We start from the raw sequence: 15,058 nt of genomic DNA, 5'->3' as shown, positions 1-15,058 counted from the left end.
ATATACGCCGTTTAAACGAAAAATATGATTAGTAATTAGACAAAACTACCCATCGTTTGTCAAAAATGGTTTCGCCCTTCTAGTCGTCGTTCGAGGGTGTCAGTCCTGCGCCGTTGGGCTGCGCAAAGAAACGCAGATTCGGTGTGTTGCCAAGCAACGAAAGATTCAAGGGCGAGGAAAAATAACCGGACCATTTGGGTAAGGCACAAGTGTTGTCTAAACACTTTTATGTTACTGTATAATACTACCTTCATCTTCTCTAATCACTAAATACTAACCTAAATTTAAAGCAAATTTATTCGTTTTTATGTATGTGTGCCTGTTTTGTTTTTTAGAATCCACAGCAGCTATTTCATTCAGATTTGATTTAGATTAGGTTACACCTGTTGGTTGACGTTACCAGCTGGCTAACCGTTGTTAACTGATTGGACGATCCCAGAAATAAGGGTTTATTAAATGTATGAGCCCACAAATGCTGTCAGACCTGATATAATTAGTGTGGAAACTCTTTGTCACATATGGATTTCCTGTTTCTGTTGTAGTTTGTATTTCCTATAACTCGCACTTGGCGACTCATTTTCTTATAAGTAGTTGGTGCTGCTGTTGTTGTGCTTTAGGTGGCCCTTGCTTAGCTTCCTATCTATCATGCAGGGTTATTAAAAATTATATACACTTGGCTCTACTTCATGATTTTAATAACATTACCAAAAGTAACATGTCCTAATTCAAGTTTGAAGAAAAACTCAATGGTGCTTAACACCATTGCTTTTGTCACCTTAAAAGGACTTTGTCTGCTCCATCTCAAGGTAGTTACTTATGATTTCTGGCAGGATTGGACTTGATTATTGTGGACCTTTTACAAAGTAACCTGAAGAGATGTTACTCAAATTTCTATGAGAAGGATGACATCTGTGAAAGTTGTGGTTTACATCAGTAGCTGCAGATAGATTCTTAGAATTTACATGTTTACACAGTTAATTTCCCCTAAATGTACAACTGTTGTTTCAAAATGCTAGAACACCCTGTCAGCTTTAATTAGGGGGCAGTCATCCCCAAAAGTTTTGAAATGGACAAAAATGTAGTTTTTGTTGTTGTACAGAGCTTATTTCTTTACATTTATTTGCAATATTTGCCAGATGTTTGTATGATACATTGAAGTTAATACGCATTTAAACAATTAATGAAGGCATTCATTGAATAGTAAATCACATTACTAGAGTGCTAACAGGTTCTGAAAAGTATGATATGGACATGAACTGGGATTTTAATGCTTTGGTCCCAAAGCCACTTATTTCTTACTTTAGTTTTGAGGCTGATTCCATTTTTGTACAGTGAAAAGCATCGCTCATCGCCAGAATTGGTCCTGAATTGTCTGACGTACCCGCTTCTGGAACATAGTTTGATACTATTTTTAATTAATGCAGGATTTTTAGGCAATTTATGAGTGGTTTTTGGATGAATCACTGTCAGCAATAGATTACTCTTTTCTTCTCCAGACAGTCTTATTTCTACATGTTTGGTTTTTTTAATGAAGAATGCTTTTACTCTAATCATCTTGCACCCCAATCCTGAATGTGATTGGTCCTTAATGCTTTTCTTGAGGAAGATGGCTTTTTTGCTGCTCCTTTAGTAGTTCTAGAAACACTCCTACCTTCCAGATGTCATTCCCAAGCACGTTCTGCACTGTTGACAACCTGATCTGTTTGCTGAATCCCTTTGGTGTTTGGAGATAGTCCTGAAAATTGTTGAACTTTCTTTGGTACCCTGAAACATTATTTTCAGCAAATCGATCTCTTCTTGGTTGTTGAGCCCTTTTGATGTAAAGCAATGAGGACAGAAAGTTTTTCATTGGGGGAAACTGCTGCTGACATAAATTTTAAGCAAATATCACACTCTTAGTATCAGTTGTGCTGTTCTTATTAATACAACTTCCCCAAGCTTCCCTTAAAATCAATGAAATAGGGGATTTCAAGTTGGTTGTTTTGGTGTAGCATGAAATTCAGTCATATTCAATAAATTAGACCAGTTTTGATAAGTTAATTTATTTTAGGGTTAGTAAACGTCGTAAACAAATGGTATCATAAAGACAAAGGAACATGGCAAAAGTTTAAAGCAGTGTTAGGTTATAAAACAATCTCTCAACTTTTGAACATCCCACAAAGCACAGTTCAATCCCTTGTCTGAAATTGGAAAGTGTATTACATGACTGCAGACTTAACGAGAAATGGCCACGCCATCTCAGCTGCAGTTTCCCTGAGGAGACAAACATTTTCATTTATCAGTTTATGTTATCTTTCCACAGATCCCCTTGCAGCATGAGCCACGTATGTGGCAGGTCTTCATCAGAAAAAAATTACTTCTACAACAATCAGTCAAAAGCAACAGATAAAAAGTGTTGTTGTGTCACCGCACTGACTGGGGACTCAAAATATTCTAACCATGACAGAGACAAGCGGCACAAAAAAAAACGCCTTAGGACCCGCAAGGAGAGAGGTCAGAGGAGGGCTGACAGGAGAGACACCTCAAAAAACAAGTCACACCACCATCACTGTTTTTCCCAAAGCAAGACAAAATTGACATTTTACCCAAACAATCACCACAGTTGTCATTTACACACAAGGAAAAATGCACAAATTTTAAGCATTTTTCCTGTTACACAGGAGCCGAGTATCATCACAGCAAGCCGCCTCTTAGGACATCATGGTCTCTTCAACCATGAGGTGAAGTCCATCAGTATTGAACGTGTGCTAAGTGAGCAGAGCAAACTTGAACAAAATGAGGAAAAAACAAATGAGGAGAACAATAACACCCCCTATTTATCATCATCACCTCATAATCCCATTCTGCTCTCCAGTTATGGTTTGCTGGTTGCTGACGCTGATGTACCAGTTAAAAAGAAACCAAAGACTGCTACAAAGACCCATGATGACTCCCAAGATATTGAAATGAAGAACCTGCAGTTCAGCAATCCAGGGGCAGATATCACATCCAGTCAGAGGCTTCAGCAACAACTTCCCGCTTCTTGTGAAAGATTTAAAAGCACCAACCAATCTAAAAACCGCTTCCAGACAACAAAGACCAAACACACAGACAGTTGTATGTCTGAAATGGACAAATCCTTACAACCAAAGCCTCTTGATACTAGAGATAAAATTAAGACTGTGAACAAGACAATAAATGAAGACCAGGACTCTTCATCTCAAACAGATTGTTTAGTATCAAGTCCACAACATGTTACCTCACTCTCTGCTGACAACTTTGACCAACAGAACTTACACCAAGATCCAGACCACGTATGGAAGACCACACATGAAGTGGCAGAACTTTTGAGTGAATGGCTGGATCGTCCAGTTCCAAACAGGAGAAACTTATCGTCAGAAACCAGGGAGGTGTTACTAAAAGCCCTGCAAGAGAGACATGGGCCCCACCTACAATCAAATCTCCAGGAGATGCATCAATTGCTTAGATTTTATAAAGATCCTTCACAGGCCTCAATTGAGCAAGAACACATGATGGGGGACAACACGCTTTGTCCTACAGGTAAAAAGAATTAACATTTACTTAATTTTTATGTTTATCATTTAACTTTCTAAAAAAAAATAGTAGTTCATAGTTTGACCCTTTAATTCTGATCACGTCATCAGTTTGATGGCTTTTTAAAACAGAAAAATTTGGTCATCTTACTCTTCATGTTCATACTATGGCAATCTTTGGCCTTGAACAGTATCGTTACATAATGATGTGCTCTGTAGTGAGCAATCATTAAAAATATCCTAAACCTTTTCATGGAAACACATCAATCAATCAATGAAGTAAAAAATATATCTTTTTCAAAGGTTTTCTTAATTATTTTTAAATTAGGTTTTAAATAGCCTACTATTTTGAAAGTAGGTTATTTAAAAGGGATTTGTTTTGGGGCAAATGTAGTTGAAGAAAATATTAATCCAGTTTTTGGTTTTATTTATGACAGCTTCAAATGGTATTGATCCCTCAACCAGGGTTGAAAATTATTTCATGTCATGAGTTGTAGCTTAGCAACAGACACAATACATGTGCATAGTTACAGTTTGTCTTATAAAGCAGTAGTATATACTTCTTGGATTTATAGCAGTTATTGAGTTTTGCTTCCCTCTTTCAGATGCATCTGTGAAAACCACAGGAAGTGAACATTTATGCTGGACATCCAGTCCTCAGACACGCAACAATCTACAACAGGTATAGATCTTAAAGCTACAGTCCTTATCATTACAAACACAGAGGTACAGCTCAATATTTATTATTGCTTCAGATTTATATATGTCAGACTGCATTACAAAGCAAAAAAGCAGGATTGAGAGAACAAAAGAAAGTGGGTATTTTCGTCTTTAGACTTTTTCATTCAAACTTAATTTTAACTTTTTTTATTGCTATATTTCTTTAAATGTGTTTTAATGTTAAACACTATATTCTCTGTTATTTTTTTATTAAGATTACTGAAGAGTTGGCAAGCCCTGTGGACACCTTTGTCAAACCCTTGGATGGAACCTTTAAACCTGGTTTCTCTCCCTTTCTTCACATGGACTTTAAGCCTTCTGGAACCTCAGTGAGTTACTTGTTTGCTCACTCTCCCATATCATACCAAGTAGACAATGTCTCAGGGCCTGAACTCTGGGAAACCAACAAATGTAAAACTCAAGAGTCAGATTTGCTTGATTCGTTTCAAAACAAATTTGTGAACCAAACTAGGAACTTGAGAGAGCGGCTCAGTGCTCAACAGCCACATCATAGCAACGCCCAGCCTTTCTTTTCCCACCAAGTCAGACATTCAGCAGACCTGCATGGTTTTCCCCAGGAACAGAACCCATCTAAAACTGACAGGTTTTATTTTGCTCCCTTCTTCCCATCAAAAAGTCACCGTCAACCGCAGAGTAATCACTTACAGGCTTTTGGTCAGTTTTCACCTGTTCACCAAAATTTCCGGCCCGATCCTACTGACATGATGCACTACCCCCCATCACACATGCTTGAAAGAAACCTGGCACCTACATCTTCATCCTTACCAAGTCCGGCGCACTGGTCTTTTCCTCCTATGAGACTATACTAACACGTGGTTAAGCTCTGAATGGACAACTGCCTGCTGACATTGCTCTCTGAGTTTTGTACCATCAAGACAAAGTATTCATGTGTGCTTACTTGAAGCAGTGTTAAACTGAAAAAAGCAATAGGTGTCATCAGAAACTATTTTGGTTCAATTTATGTTCATTAAAGGGAAACAACCAATTATGCATTGTTTGCATCTTTAAAACACCTTTTATTATGCTGAGTGCTACATTACAAATACATGCACAAAAGTGTACAATTCTCTAAGAAGTTAGAGTTTTTTTCTGGTTTAGAAAATGCTGTTTTGGAAGTTGTTTCTAAGTTGTTTCTCACTTGTTGTGACTGCCAAACAAGATGTACATTTGTGGAAAAACTGTATGACAGAATATCTGAGAATCTGTAAGAATATAAATGAACATAAAAATAAATTGATCATAACATGCTAAATACTATTGGTGTCTGGATAAAAAATAATTTATATACATTTACAATTGCATTACATATTTTGTGTAAATAAAGAAAGGGGACAGGTTTAAGGTTGCAAATAATCTTCATCGTCCGATAAGAGTTTCTTATAATTTCCTGTTTCATTGCTGGTTCGAGCAAAGTCTTCATCTGTGTCATTTTCTTCGGTTTCCAGTCTGTTGCCTGCTCTGATTGCCCTGCGTAACTGACTCCAGAACAGCTCTTGGGCCTGTGAGGGATCAGTGCAGTCAGGGCCAGGCCACTGAAGATAGGTCTTTTTCAACATAACTTTCCTCATGCGGTGGTAGGATGACAGCTGCCTCTCAGAAATTGGCTCCAGAAACACGAGCAGAAGGACGTCGCGGTGTTCATCGAAGAGCCTGTAACTTGCGAGCTGGATTTCCAGAGAGCACCACTCACTCCGGAGGAAGTTTTTGCTCACAACACAAATGGTTTTTCTGCTGCTGTACACTGCAGTGACGATGTTGTCCACAATGTTGCGACCCACCTCAAAGTCCCTGTGATGCAGGCAGAGCTTAAAAGACGATCCATTTCCCTCCAAGTTGGGCAACAACTGATTCATGACCCACTCCTCATCAGAGAAATTATAGGAGATGAAAGCATCATATGTGCACTTTTCCTCCTTCTCCCTGAGTCTGCTCCAGTGATCACTAAACCAGGAGCGGAACACATAGTAGCTGTACTTGATTTTCCAGTACAGTTTGACATAAAGTAAAGGAGAGACTGTAAATAGAAAGATCACAACTGCAGTGCTGAAAAACAGATACTTTCCTTGATCAATATAGCAAACCTTTGTATCAAAGTTGTGAAATTTGAATTTTTTATCCGCTTGACATTTCATTTCATAGAGATAGACTATCTGAACATTTGGGTTATTTACTGTGTAATTTTGCAGAAGGCTGTTTTTGCAGGTACAGCTAAGAGGGACATTACGCATGTCAAGATACTGAAGTTTAGGTAAACTCTCAAGAGCATCTACAGAAATGCTCTGCATCACATTACGATTTAGCTGAAGCATGCGTAGCTGTGTAAGATTCCCAAATACATCCTTGGAGAAGTTCTGAATTCCCATATTTTCTACAACCAACCTGGTCAAATTTCTGACATTCTTGAAGACTCCTGGTTTTAATTGGGCCACTCCAACACAACAGTTATCCAGTGTGAGGAATTTTAAGCTTGTCAGATCATCAAAAGCTTCAGGAGGAAGAAAATCTATTTTGTTGTTGGTGAGGTACAACGATTGTAGCGAGTGGAGTCCTTTGAAAAAATTTTGAGGTAAAACAACAAGGCCATAATTTCTCTGGCTGTCCAGTTTCAGATCTCTGAGTTTGCTGAGTTTTACAAATGGTGAAATGACACTTTTTTTGTAGAAATGAATGAGATTTTTTTGTAAATCCAGCACTGTAAGTGTGTCTTGGAATGCACGGTAGAGTGACGAGTCAATTTGTTTCAGGTTGTTTCCATCTAGGTAGAATTTTGAAAGACTTTTTAACCCATCAAGGCCAGAAGAATGTATTTGGGTTATCTTATTACCTCCAAGGTCCAATGTAGTTAGATTTCTTAGGTTCATAAAAGTCCCATTAAATATGACAGAAATGCGATTATTGCGCAGATTGAGTATTTGCAGGTTGTAATTATCTTTAAATGTGTCATCAAACAAATCAGTAAGGAGGTTGTTGTCCAGTCGGAGGATCTTAAGATTTTTCAGCCCTCTTAGGGCTTTGCGATGGAGAAAAGCAACATTATTTATGTTTAGCTGTAGCATCTCAATCTTTGGCATGTGACTGAAAGCATATCCATTGACTGAGAGGATGCGATTGTAACGGTAGCTCAGTTCTTTTAAGTTGTTAAAATGGGTCTTTTTACAGCTTTCGAGTGAAGTAATATGGTTGTGCTCCGCATTAAACGTCTTGATACTGACTTGTTTGCCTAAAAAGTCCAAGCAGTGTACTTTTTTCAGATCATTGTTGGATAAATCCAAAGCTCCAATGATCTTAGGGCAAACGGACATGGAAACATTTGTTGTATTATGAATGCCATTATGTGTTAAATCTATATTTTTAATCCAACTCATCTTTCTTCTCAGCATTGTGCATAAATCCACAAGTAGACTGTCATTCTTTAGACCCATCCCTGAGAAAACAACATGACCTGCATTGATGTTGCTGATGTTTAAAAGCTCCACTGCCTTGACACTTGTTGACCGCAACTGGAGAATCTTTACGTTTCTCAAATCCACTCCTTCGAAAGCTGTCGTGGAAAGCTTTGAATTAAATGACAGATCAAGCACCTGGATGAATCTGAGGAGTGATGGATTACATCCCAAAATATGCAGATTGTTTCTACATAGGTTTAAAACTTTGAGGGATTGTGGTAGAGATATATTTAAATCACTGAGTGAAGTCAAGTTGTTGGAGGAAAGATCTAAGATCGTTAGATTTGTTAGATGTGATACAGACTTCACAACTGCAGCAAAATGAGTAAGATTGTTATTCCTGAGATTTAAGGTTTTTAGATTAGCAGCATTGGAGAAAATGTCTTCAGGCAATACCTTTAAAACGTTGTTTGTCAGCGAGAGGGTGGTGAGGTTATGCAGGTCCTCAAACAATGAAGGGCTGAGGTGTGACAAATTGTTAAAGGACAAATTTAGATGCTTAAGTTGATGCAGTGTCTGAAAAGCCAAAGGATCAATAGTATTCAGCTGGTTCTTATCCAAACTGAGATACTGCAAGTTTGGTAAATGAGCAAAGCTGTTGTTGGGAATGTGCTGCACAGGGTTGAAAGAAGCTGTGAGATTGACAGCGGATTCAGGGAGATCTTTTACTATATCAATTATTTTTGTGTAGTTTCGATTTTGGCATTTGAAACTTGTCAGGATATAGTATGGATCTGCAATGCAGCTTTTAAAGCTGTAGCTGCTGATGAGTTGAACTGCACACAGAAAAAGTCCAAGCAGCCTAAGCTGATAATTCAGAGTGGCCATTTTGTCTAGACGACATGGAGAAAAACAGATTTCAAAAGGTTTTGAACGTTGCCATTGTTGGTTTTCTTGTGATGTCAGATGGGACCTCAATGTAGCTGCACTTGAATGTAGAAGAGAAATCTGTGAACAGAGATTAATTTCAAATCAGATTGTGTTAAATACTTACTTCAATGATTAAAAAAGCAATAGTTGTAAATGCAAAGACAAAATTTCAGTTTTACCTGTTTTCCTTGTAGTTTCAGATGGAGTTGTATGATTCAGGCGTGGTTGTATTTGCCATGAAAGTGGAACCTTGTGATAAAAAGAATACACTGTTTCCTATTTTCAATACTTTCATATCCCCACTCCCCGTTCCCTCTTTTTCTGCCTCTCATTTGTATAATTACCTCATGGAACTGGAATCTTCACAATGCTTATTTCAAACTTGTTTGTTTTTGCTCACCAAATATCAATTAAATGAGAGTTTACTGTTGGTAGTAGGTAATATCAAGGCACACCAACATAGTTACAACTACAAAATTGTAAATTATCCTACAATTCAAAGTAATTTCAATTAAATTCCAGAGAAAGTGCCAAAGTAACCAGACTTTTCGTTGGCTGGTTAGAGCTAGGAGCACCACAGTATTGTTGCACATTTGTGGTATTTCATTTTTTCCTTTTAACTTTAGAAAGACAAATCTTTCAATTAGAAAATACTGATTAGTATTTACCATTAGTGGAATGGAATCTAAACTAGGAACCCTCAATTACCTTTATTACTGTTTTAAAACTGCAGTTGTTGTACTTGGAGTATGTCTGTTAAGCAGTTGATTGCAGTATGATACCAGAGAAAATAGCCTGACTAAATAAACTTCTATTATCAGCTCACAAGGCACAACCTGGGAATCATAAATAACCCTAAATATTCTGTGCAATAAGGTCTATAACTCTTACTAAATTTGGCAGACATTTATGATGCATTATTGCTTTAGTCTGACCAGGACTATACTTGTAGTTATAATACTTCAAGTATTTGCATAGCAGTATTATAACTTTAATAATCTTTATATTACATTAGTTACACTTTAAGGATATATCATTTTTTTTTCTTTTTAAAGAAAAGAGATATACATCATGTGAAACATGATATATGAACAGTGGTGTTTATTTTTGTTAAACACCAGGAAAATCCCAAGCCAGTACATGCACTATTTACAGCAACAGATGATAGGTAAGACTAACTGTTAGCTTAGTCACCCACACAAGACTATTTTAATATTTAGAGGCTTTTCTTTTTCTTACTTTAGCCTGGAGAATTTCCAAAGTTGTTAGCAGAATCTGTAACTAACCTGCATCTCAAACTTTTATCATCAAGTCAGAGAAAAATGTCCAAGAGTAGCATAAGTTGCAAAATAAAGATATAAGTAAACAAGTAAACCTTTTGTACAGTGTGTCCTCAAATAACCTATTATTGTGAAAACCCGTCATGTGACAATGTAACATCCCTATCAAATTAAAGGCACAGTAGCATATTCACTTAATCATTTACTTTATCTCTTACAGCAAATTAGTAAATTTAGTGTGTCAGACTGACCTTAGAAGGAAAAAATACATAAAACTTACTAAAATACTTTCTTACCTGTTCAAATGAACCCTGATCCTTTCACCTTGTTCCTTCAGACAGCTGTATCGCTACATGACTGAAAACACGGACTTAGTCAGAAAGAGGAAGATAGTGGCAGCCCACTGAAGTCCTTCCAGAAAAAGCAAGACTACATGACATTAAAATAAATGAAACCCACAATTTGCTATTTCCCATTTGTTCTATTGAAATACCAGTGATTTTGTAAGTACAAGTGAATACAAAAAGTCCAAAACATCGCTGTAAAGAAAACATGGTGCACTATTGAAACATAATTAAATAAAATAATTCTCAATAATGTTTTTAAACCTTTATATGTTTAATTGTCCAAAACTATTTCTGCAAAAGAAAGGACCAGTACTGCCTTAAATGTCACTATCTTCTATTTGTCTTTTTTATTGTTAATTCAACACTGTCACTCTATAAGGTTAGTTTTAACTCTCTGTATTCCTGCTTTCATTTTAGATCATGTACAATTCCCAGCTTATAAAGTAGATGTATAATAGTAAGAAATGTTAAAGTAATACAATATATGTTTACATTAAAAAGGTAAAAATAAAAAACATTAAATGTCTTTATTTTTTCTTAGATCACATTCACAATGCTATTTTTTTCTTTTTTTGTTCTTATTAATCAGCAATCTGTTTATCCTCTCATCTTCTGCTCTCTCGCCATCTGACACAGTCCACATAAAGGCAGGCAGGCCATGACCACCCAGTCGTCACACACAGAGCCCTAAAATTCAAAAACATCACACAGATTGTAAAAAATTAATATTAAGTTTAACAAATAAAATATAGTTAAGGTCTTACACCCACAAAAGGTCCCTATATTTAAAACATAGTTTTAAAAATGGGTTCTTTTTTGAATTTAGCATGTTATTTTTGTTCTCCTTTGTTTTGTTTAATGAGCAACTTTTCCACTCACCTCAATGTTGTATTTGCTGCGTATGCTTGTTCTTAAAGCAATCATGGCACCTGGGAGGAAAGGTAGACAGCAGCTATCCCCATTATCCTGAGCCACTTTACAACCAAGGATGCATGGGATAAATGCTCCACATAGACCTTTAGATGAAAGGTAGATAAACAAATAAAAATTCAAATTTAATGGAGAAGAAAACTTAACCAGCTTCCTTTTACAATCCCATAAAAAACACATACAGATGCCACAGTCATCACAGCAGTCGCACGCATTTGTACTCCAGTCTGAAGAACGTCCAGTTGTTACTGTGTACTGGGTAGGTTGAGAGGTAACAACGTTAGACTGGATTGCCATGGCTACAAGCAAAAGAAAAGAAGAGTTTCAATATTTTCAGACTTTTTTTGTAATTATTCAGCTTATCAACCAGCAAGTTTAACTTTATATCATCTACGACGGAAAATATAATAGACACAAAACAGATGTCAGACATTACCTTCCTTGTGTCTCAAAGTATTTTCTCTGATGTCGAAGATGGCCACAGTCAGAAAATAATCCCTGGAGAGAAAAAGCAGAGCAACTGCTTTTATATCCGGCGTGACAACAGACACAACCCAAAGCACAGTTTCTGCGGATATCACATAGCAAACAGTCTGACCATCTAAGCAAGTGCAAACATTATGTATAGAAAAGAGTCATTTAGCTTTTAGGGCGTATTGCAGGTTTTGAAAGGGTTCACTGGACTTTGTCAGTAAAATGTAGTTAAGGAACAAAGAAGGCTTCAAGTGCATATTTATATTTTAGCCACTTTGGTGAGGTGTGGTGTGTTGACATACTGAGGGTCGAGCTGAGTATAATAAGAACAAAGAGTAAAAAATGAATTGTGATGCTCAAGGACAGAAGAGTCTTGTTATAAAACAAAAATCTTTCAACAAGGAAGCACAAACGCTGTTCCTCTGTTGGCAAACAGGTCCTAGAATATATGAAAAACTGTACATTGGGATTGTACTGTCTGCCACTGAACAGAAGACCCCCAAAAATTATAATGATAAAATTTGTTTTCACAACTGAACTTTATACTGTATGTCTGAAAAAGCTGCACGAATGTTCCGTGCCTTACACCTGTGTTTATGCCCCTCAAACATTTTGACATTTTGTCCATTGTATGCCGTCAAATTTCAACTTATCTCATGTGATTTAATGTAACAAACTAACAAAAGGTAGCATACAATTGAGAAGTGTAAGGATATAATCAATGCTTTCCAAAACCTTTTACAAACATTTCATTTGTTAATAGTGTAATAGGTAATTCTATAATTTCTGTATAGATAATTGTTCATGTAGATCATGCCTGACAGGTAAAACAAACCCAAGTTTTGAACGTCTAAAAGACGCTGTTTAATTCAGAACCTTAACATCGAATATGTTTGATGCCACTGCAGACCTGCCCAGATGAAAATAACAGGTAACATGTGGGAGGAGAGAATTAATTAGAGAAGGTTTTGTTGAAAGGAGGTCATAGGACTTGGGCCCATTTGAAAGAAACTGGTTTGGCCAGATGAGACCACAATTCTACTTTCTTGCATGAAAACACTTTGTGCGATGAAAAATACTTCACCCTGAACACACTGGCCCCACTGCTGAGCATAGTTTTGGCAGCATGACTAGATGTGCATAACGTAATTTGAAAGTGATGTCAGGGGAAAAGTTTTTTCTGTCCTTCCACTACATTTGTAAACATGTTGTGGATTTTTCAAAAAAAATGTAAGAATTATTGTTATGAAGAAAGTTGTGTGCAGGAGAGTGTGTGTGTGTGTGTGTCTCTCCTACCTTCCATCTTCGCAGGGTGTTGCTAACAGGAGTGGCCACTAGTTGGAGCTCATCAAGACTAACCAAGAGGAACTAAAAGAGAAGCAAATTTTCTGAAGTAGGTCTAGATTGTTTTCTCACATTATGTGGTAATCAGGCTCTCTAATTCTATCACTTGCTAGGTCCAAGTATGAGTGCTTACCATTGTCTTTCCTCCATCCTTACAGTCAGCTTCTTTCTTGAAGGTGTTTACCTTCATCATCTCTTCTGTCAGTTGAGAAATTCCTCCTCTGGACCTTCACCACAAGTCCCATTGCTTCTCTTGTAGCTGCCCTCCTAGATCCCACACCATTCACCTGCTGACCTGTCCAGTGCTCACTCCATCACTACTTCCCATTGGAAACAGAACAGAGACAGAATGAGAAACCAAACCGCACACACACTCGCTGTTAATTGCAACGTCTTTAGATATATTCTCCTCTCCTGGATAATTTTAAAATCCTCAATACCATCCCAAATATCAGACATTAATCACGTATATTCCTTTTTAGTTTGGACCTGGACCAATGGTGCTGAATATTGATTTTACTCTAATACTGTATTTTTAGCTAGAAGCACCTGTTTTAGCAGCAGGTTTTTACTACCATCTGTAGTGCTACAAGCATCTTTTGTGTATTACAACCTCTTAACATAACAATATTATGTTAAAAACTAACGCAATGGAGACAAATCATGTTGATTGCAACATAAGTATAGACAAATTAAGCTTTTCTCAGTATCAATAATAATTTGAAAAGCAAAGGTTTTTGCCACCACCTGTATTCAACTTAACGTGCCACCTACTATACATCCTAAATTACTGCAGTTTATTTTTCTTTCTTACTGTACAAACATGTATTAGGAAATCTGAGCATTTCCTCCAAATATTTAAAAAGTGTATACAACTCCCATTAAACATGTATGGACATAAACGTCTCATCAAAGTTGTAGATGCTATTTTAGCTACAAAATCTCTTAAACATGCGAGTTCTTTAATGAAATACATCAAAATGTTTCAGCCACAACAATTCTCAATTACAGAGTCTGACCGCCAGAGAGCAGTGACAAGCTAATTTCTAACCAGCTTGTGTCTTGCTTTATTCCCGTCAGTAACGCATATTAGTATTTGTGTACAGATCAAGAAAAAATAAAAGAATATCGGAAGCATACTGAAAATTGTTGCAACATATACATATCTGGCCCCCATCAAAGACAAGGGCATCTAAAAATACATCAGTTGAGTATGAACATCGATCTTCTCTTGATAAAGCACAGCATGCTGGGTGTTGCACAACATTTGCTTTACGAGAAGACCCTCAGATAAGATGCTTTTCTTGAAACAAGTCTAACCACAGGAGTCTTCAGTTCCTCAGAAAGTCAGTGCATCTGTTGGTTAAAAAAAAAAATTACACTGTTACTCCAAAATAATAGGCTGGATTATTTTTTTTATTGCTCTGTCTGCCCAGTTGGTGACTGTGGCTCACTGTGTGACTCATATGTACGTTTAAAGCAGCACTGAGCTTTGTCACCTTGTGTTTGTCTGAACTCCGCCTTCCTACCTTTCCTTGGGAATTTTCTAAAAACTGTAGAGGACAAATGCACTGAAATAGCATAAAAAATCTGCAAACCTGCTAAAATTCAAGGTTTCTAAGACTTTAAAACCAAAGACCATAATAACCAAAAACTTTTGTCACCAATTTAACTTTTATTTTGTAAAATTGAACAAAAAACAAAAATGTATTCCAGGAACAAATATTAAAAAATGCTGCAACAACCAGTTTGCATAACTGTAGACCATACCATAGAATAAAGACCATTTTCTTCAGTGCTTTTTTTTTTTTCTCAGTCCATTTTGGGACATATTTTTCTCTTTAAGCAGCAGCATTAACTGGAATGGTTTTGATGAAAAAGAAACTTTCTTTTTACAATGTTACTAATGGCTAATCTAAAAAAAATTGCTTTAAATACCTTTCAACAATTATCTAAATATAATATTTTTTCTTATTTAAAAGTTGTACTTGTTGGAGTTAGTAGAAATAGGTGGAGGACAATGCATGAGAAATATTTTTCTATATTTAGTTTAACTGTATTGTTTCTTGAACCTGCCACAGTCACTACATTAT

At 36.6% G+C, this 15,058-nt stretch overlaps 3 protein-coding genes across 4 annotated transcripts; 1 reads left to right on the top strand and 2 right to left on the bottom strand.

Moving 5' to 3' along the window:
• The first annotated feature begins 3 nt into the window (after nt 1-3).
• prr19 (proline rich 19) lies at nt 4-10,335 on the top strand. Of its 2 annotated transcripts, XM_028012621.1 has the most exons (5): nt 4-198; nt 2,303-3,540; nt 4,139-4,215; nt 4,469-4,582; nt 10,208-10,335. In XM_028012621.1, exons 2-5 carry the CDS (start codon nt 2,316-2,318, stop codon nt 10,229-10,231), a joined length of 1,440 nt encoding a protein of 479 aa, XP_027868422.1. In that variant the 5' UTR covers nt 4-198; nt 2,303-2,315; the 3' UTR covers nt 10,232-10,335. The 2 variants fall into 2 exon arrangements, with proteins under 2 accessions (XP_027868422.1, XP_027868421.1); XM_028012620.1 differs by lacking the exon at nt 10,208-10,335 and having other exon boundaries at nt 4,469-5,528.
• Nucleotides 5,265-8,565, bottom strand: tlr21 (toll-like receptor 21). The gene has a single exon (XM_028012619.1). The coding sequence runs from the start codon at nt 8,546-8,548 to the stop codon at nt 5,612-5,614; it is 2,937 nt and encodes a 978-aa protein (XP_027868420.1). The 5' UTR covers nt 8,549-8,565; the 3' UTR covers nt 5,265-5,611.
• On the bottom strand, nt 8,555-14,360 carry cnfn (cornifelin). The gene is made up of 5 exons (XM_028012623.1): nt 11,584-14,360; nt 11,097-11,446; nt 10,167-10,904; nt 8,770-8,839; nt 8,555-8,668 (listed from the first exon to the last, which is right to left on the bottom strand). Exons 2-3 carry the CDS (start codon nt 11,442-11,444, stop codon nt 10,815-10,817), a joined length of 438 nt encoding a protein of 145 aa, XP_027868424.1. The 5' UTR covers nt 11,445-11,446; nt 11,584-14,360; the 3' UTR covers nt 8,555-8,668; nt 8,770-8,839; nt 10,167-10,814.
• Between the last annotated feature and the right edge of the window lie 698 nt (nt 14,361-15,058).

Source organism: Xiphophorus couchianus, chromosome 3, assembly GCF_001444195.1.
Source record: "Xiphophorus couchianus chromosome 3, X_couchianus-1.0, whole genome shotgun sequence".
NCBI lineage: Eukaryota > Metazoa > Chordata > Actinopteri > Cyprinodontiformes > Poeciliidae > Xiphophorus > Xiphophorus couchianus.
This window is presented reverse-complemented; position numbering and strand designations above follow the sequence as displayed.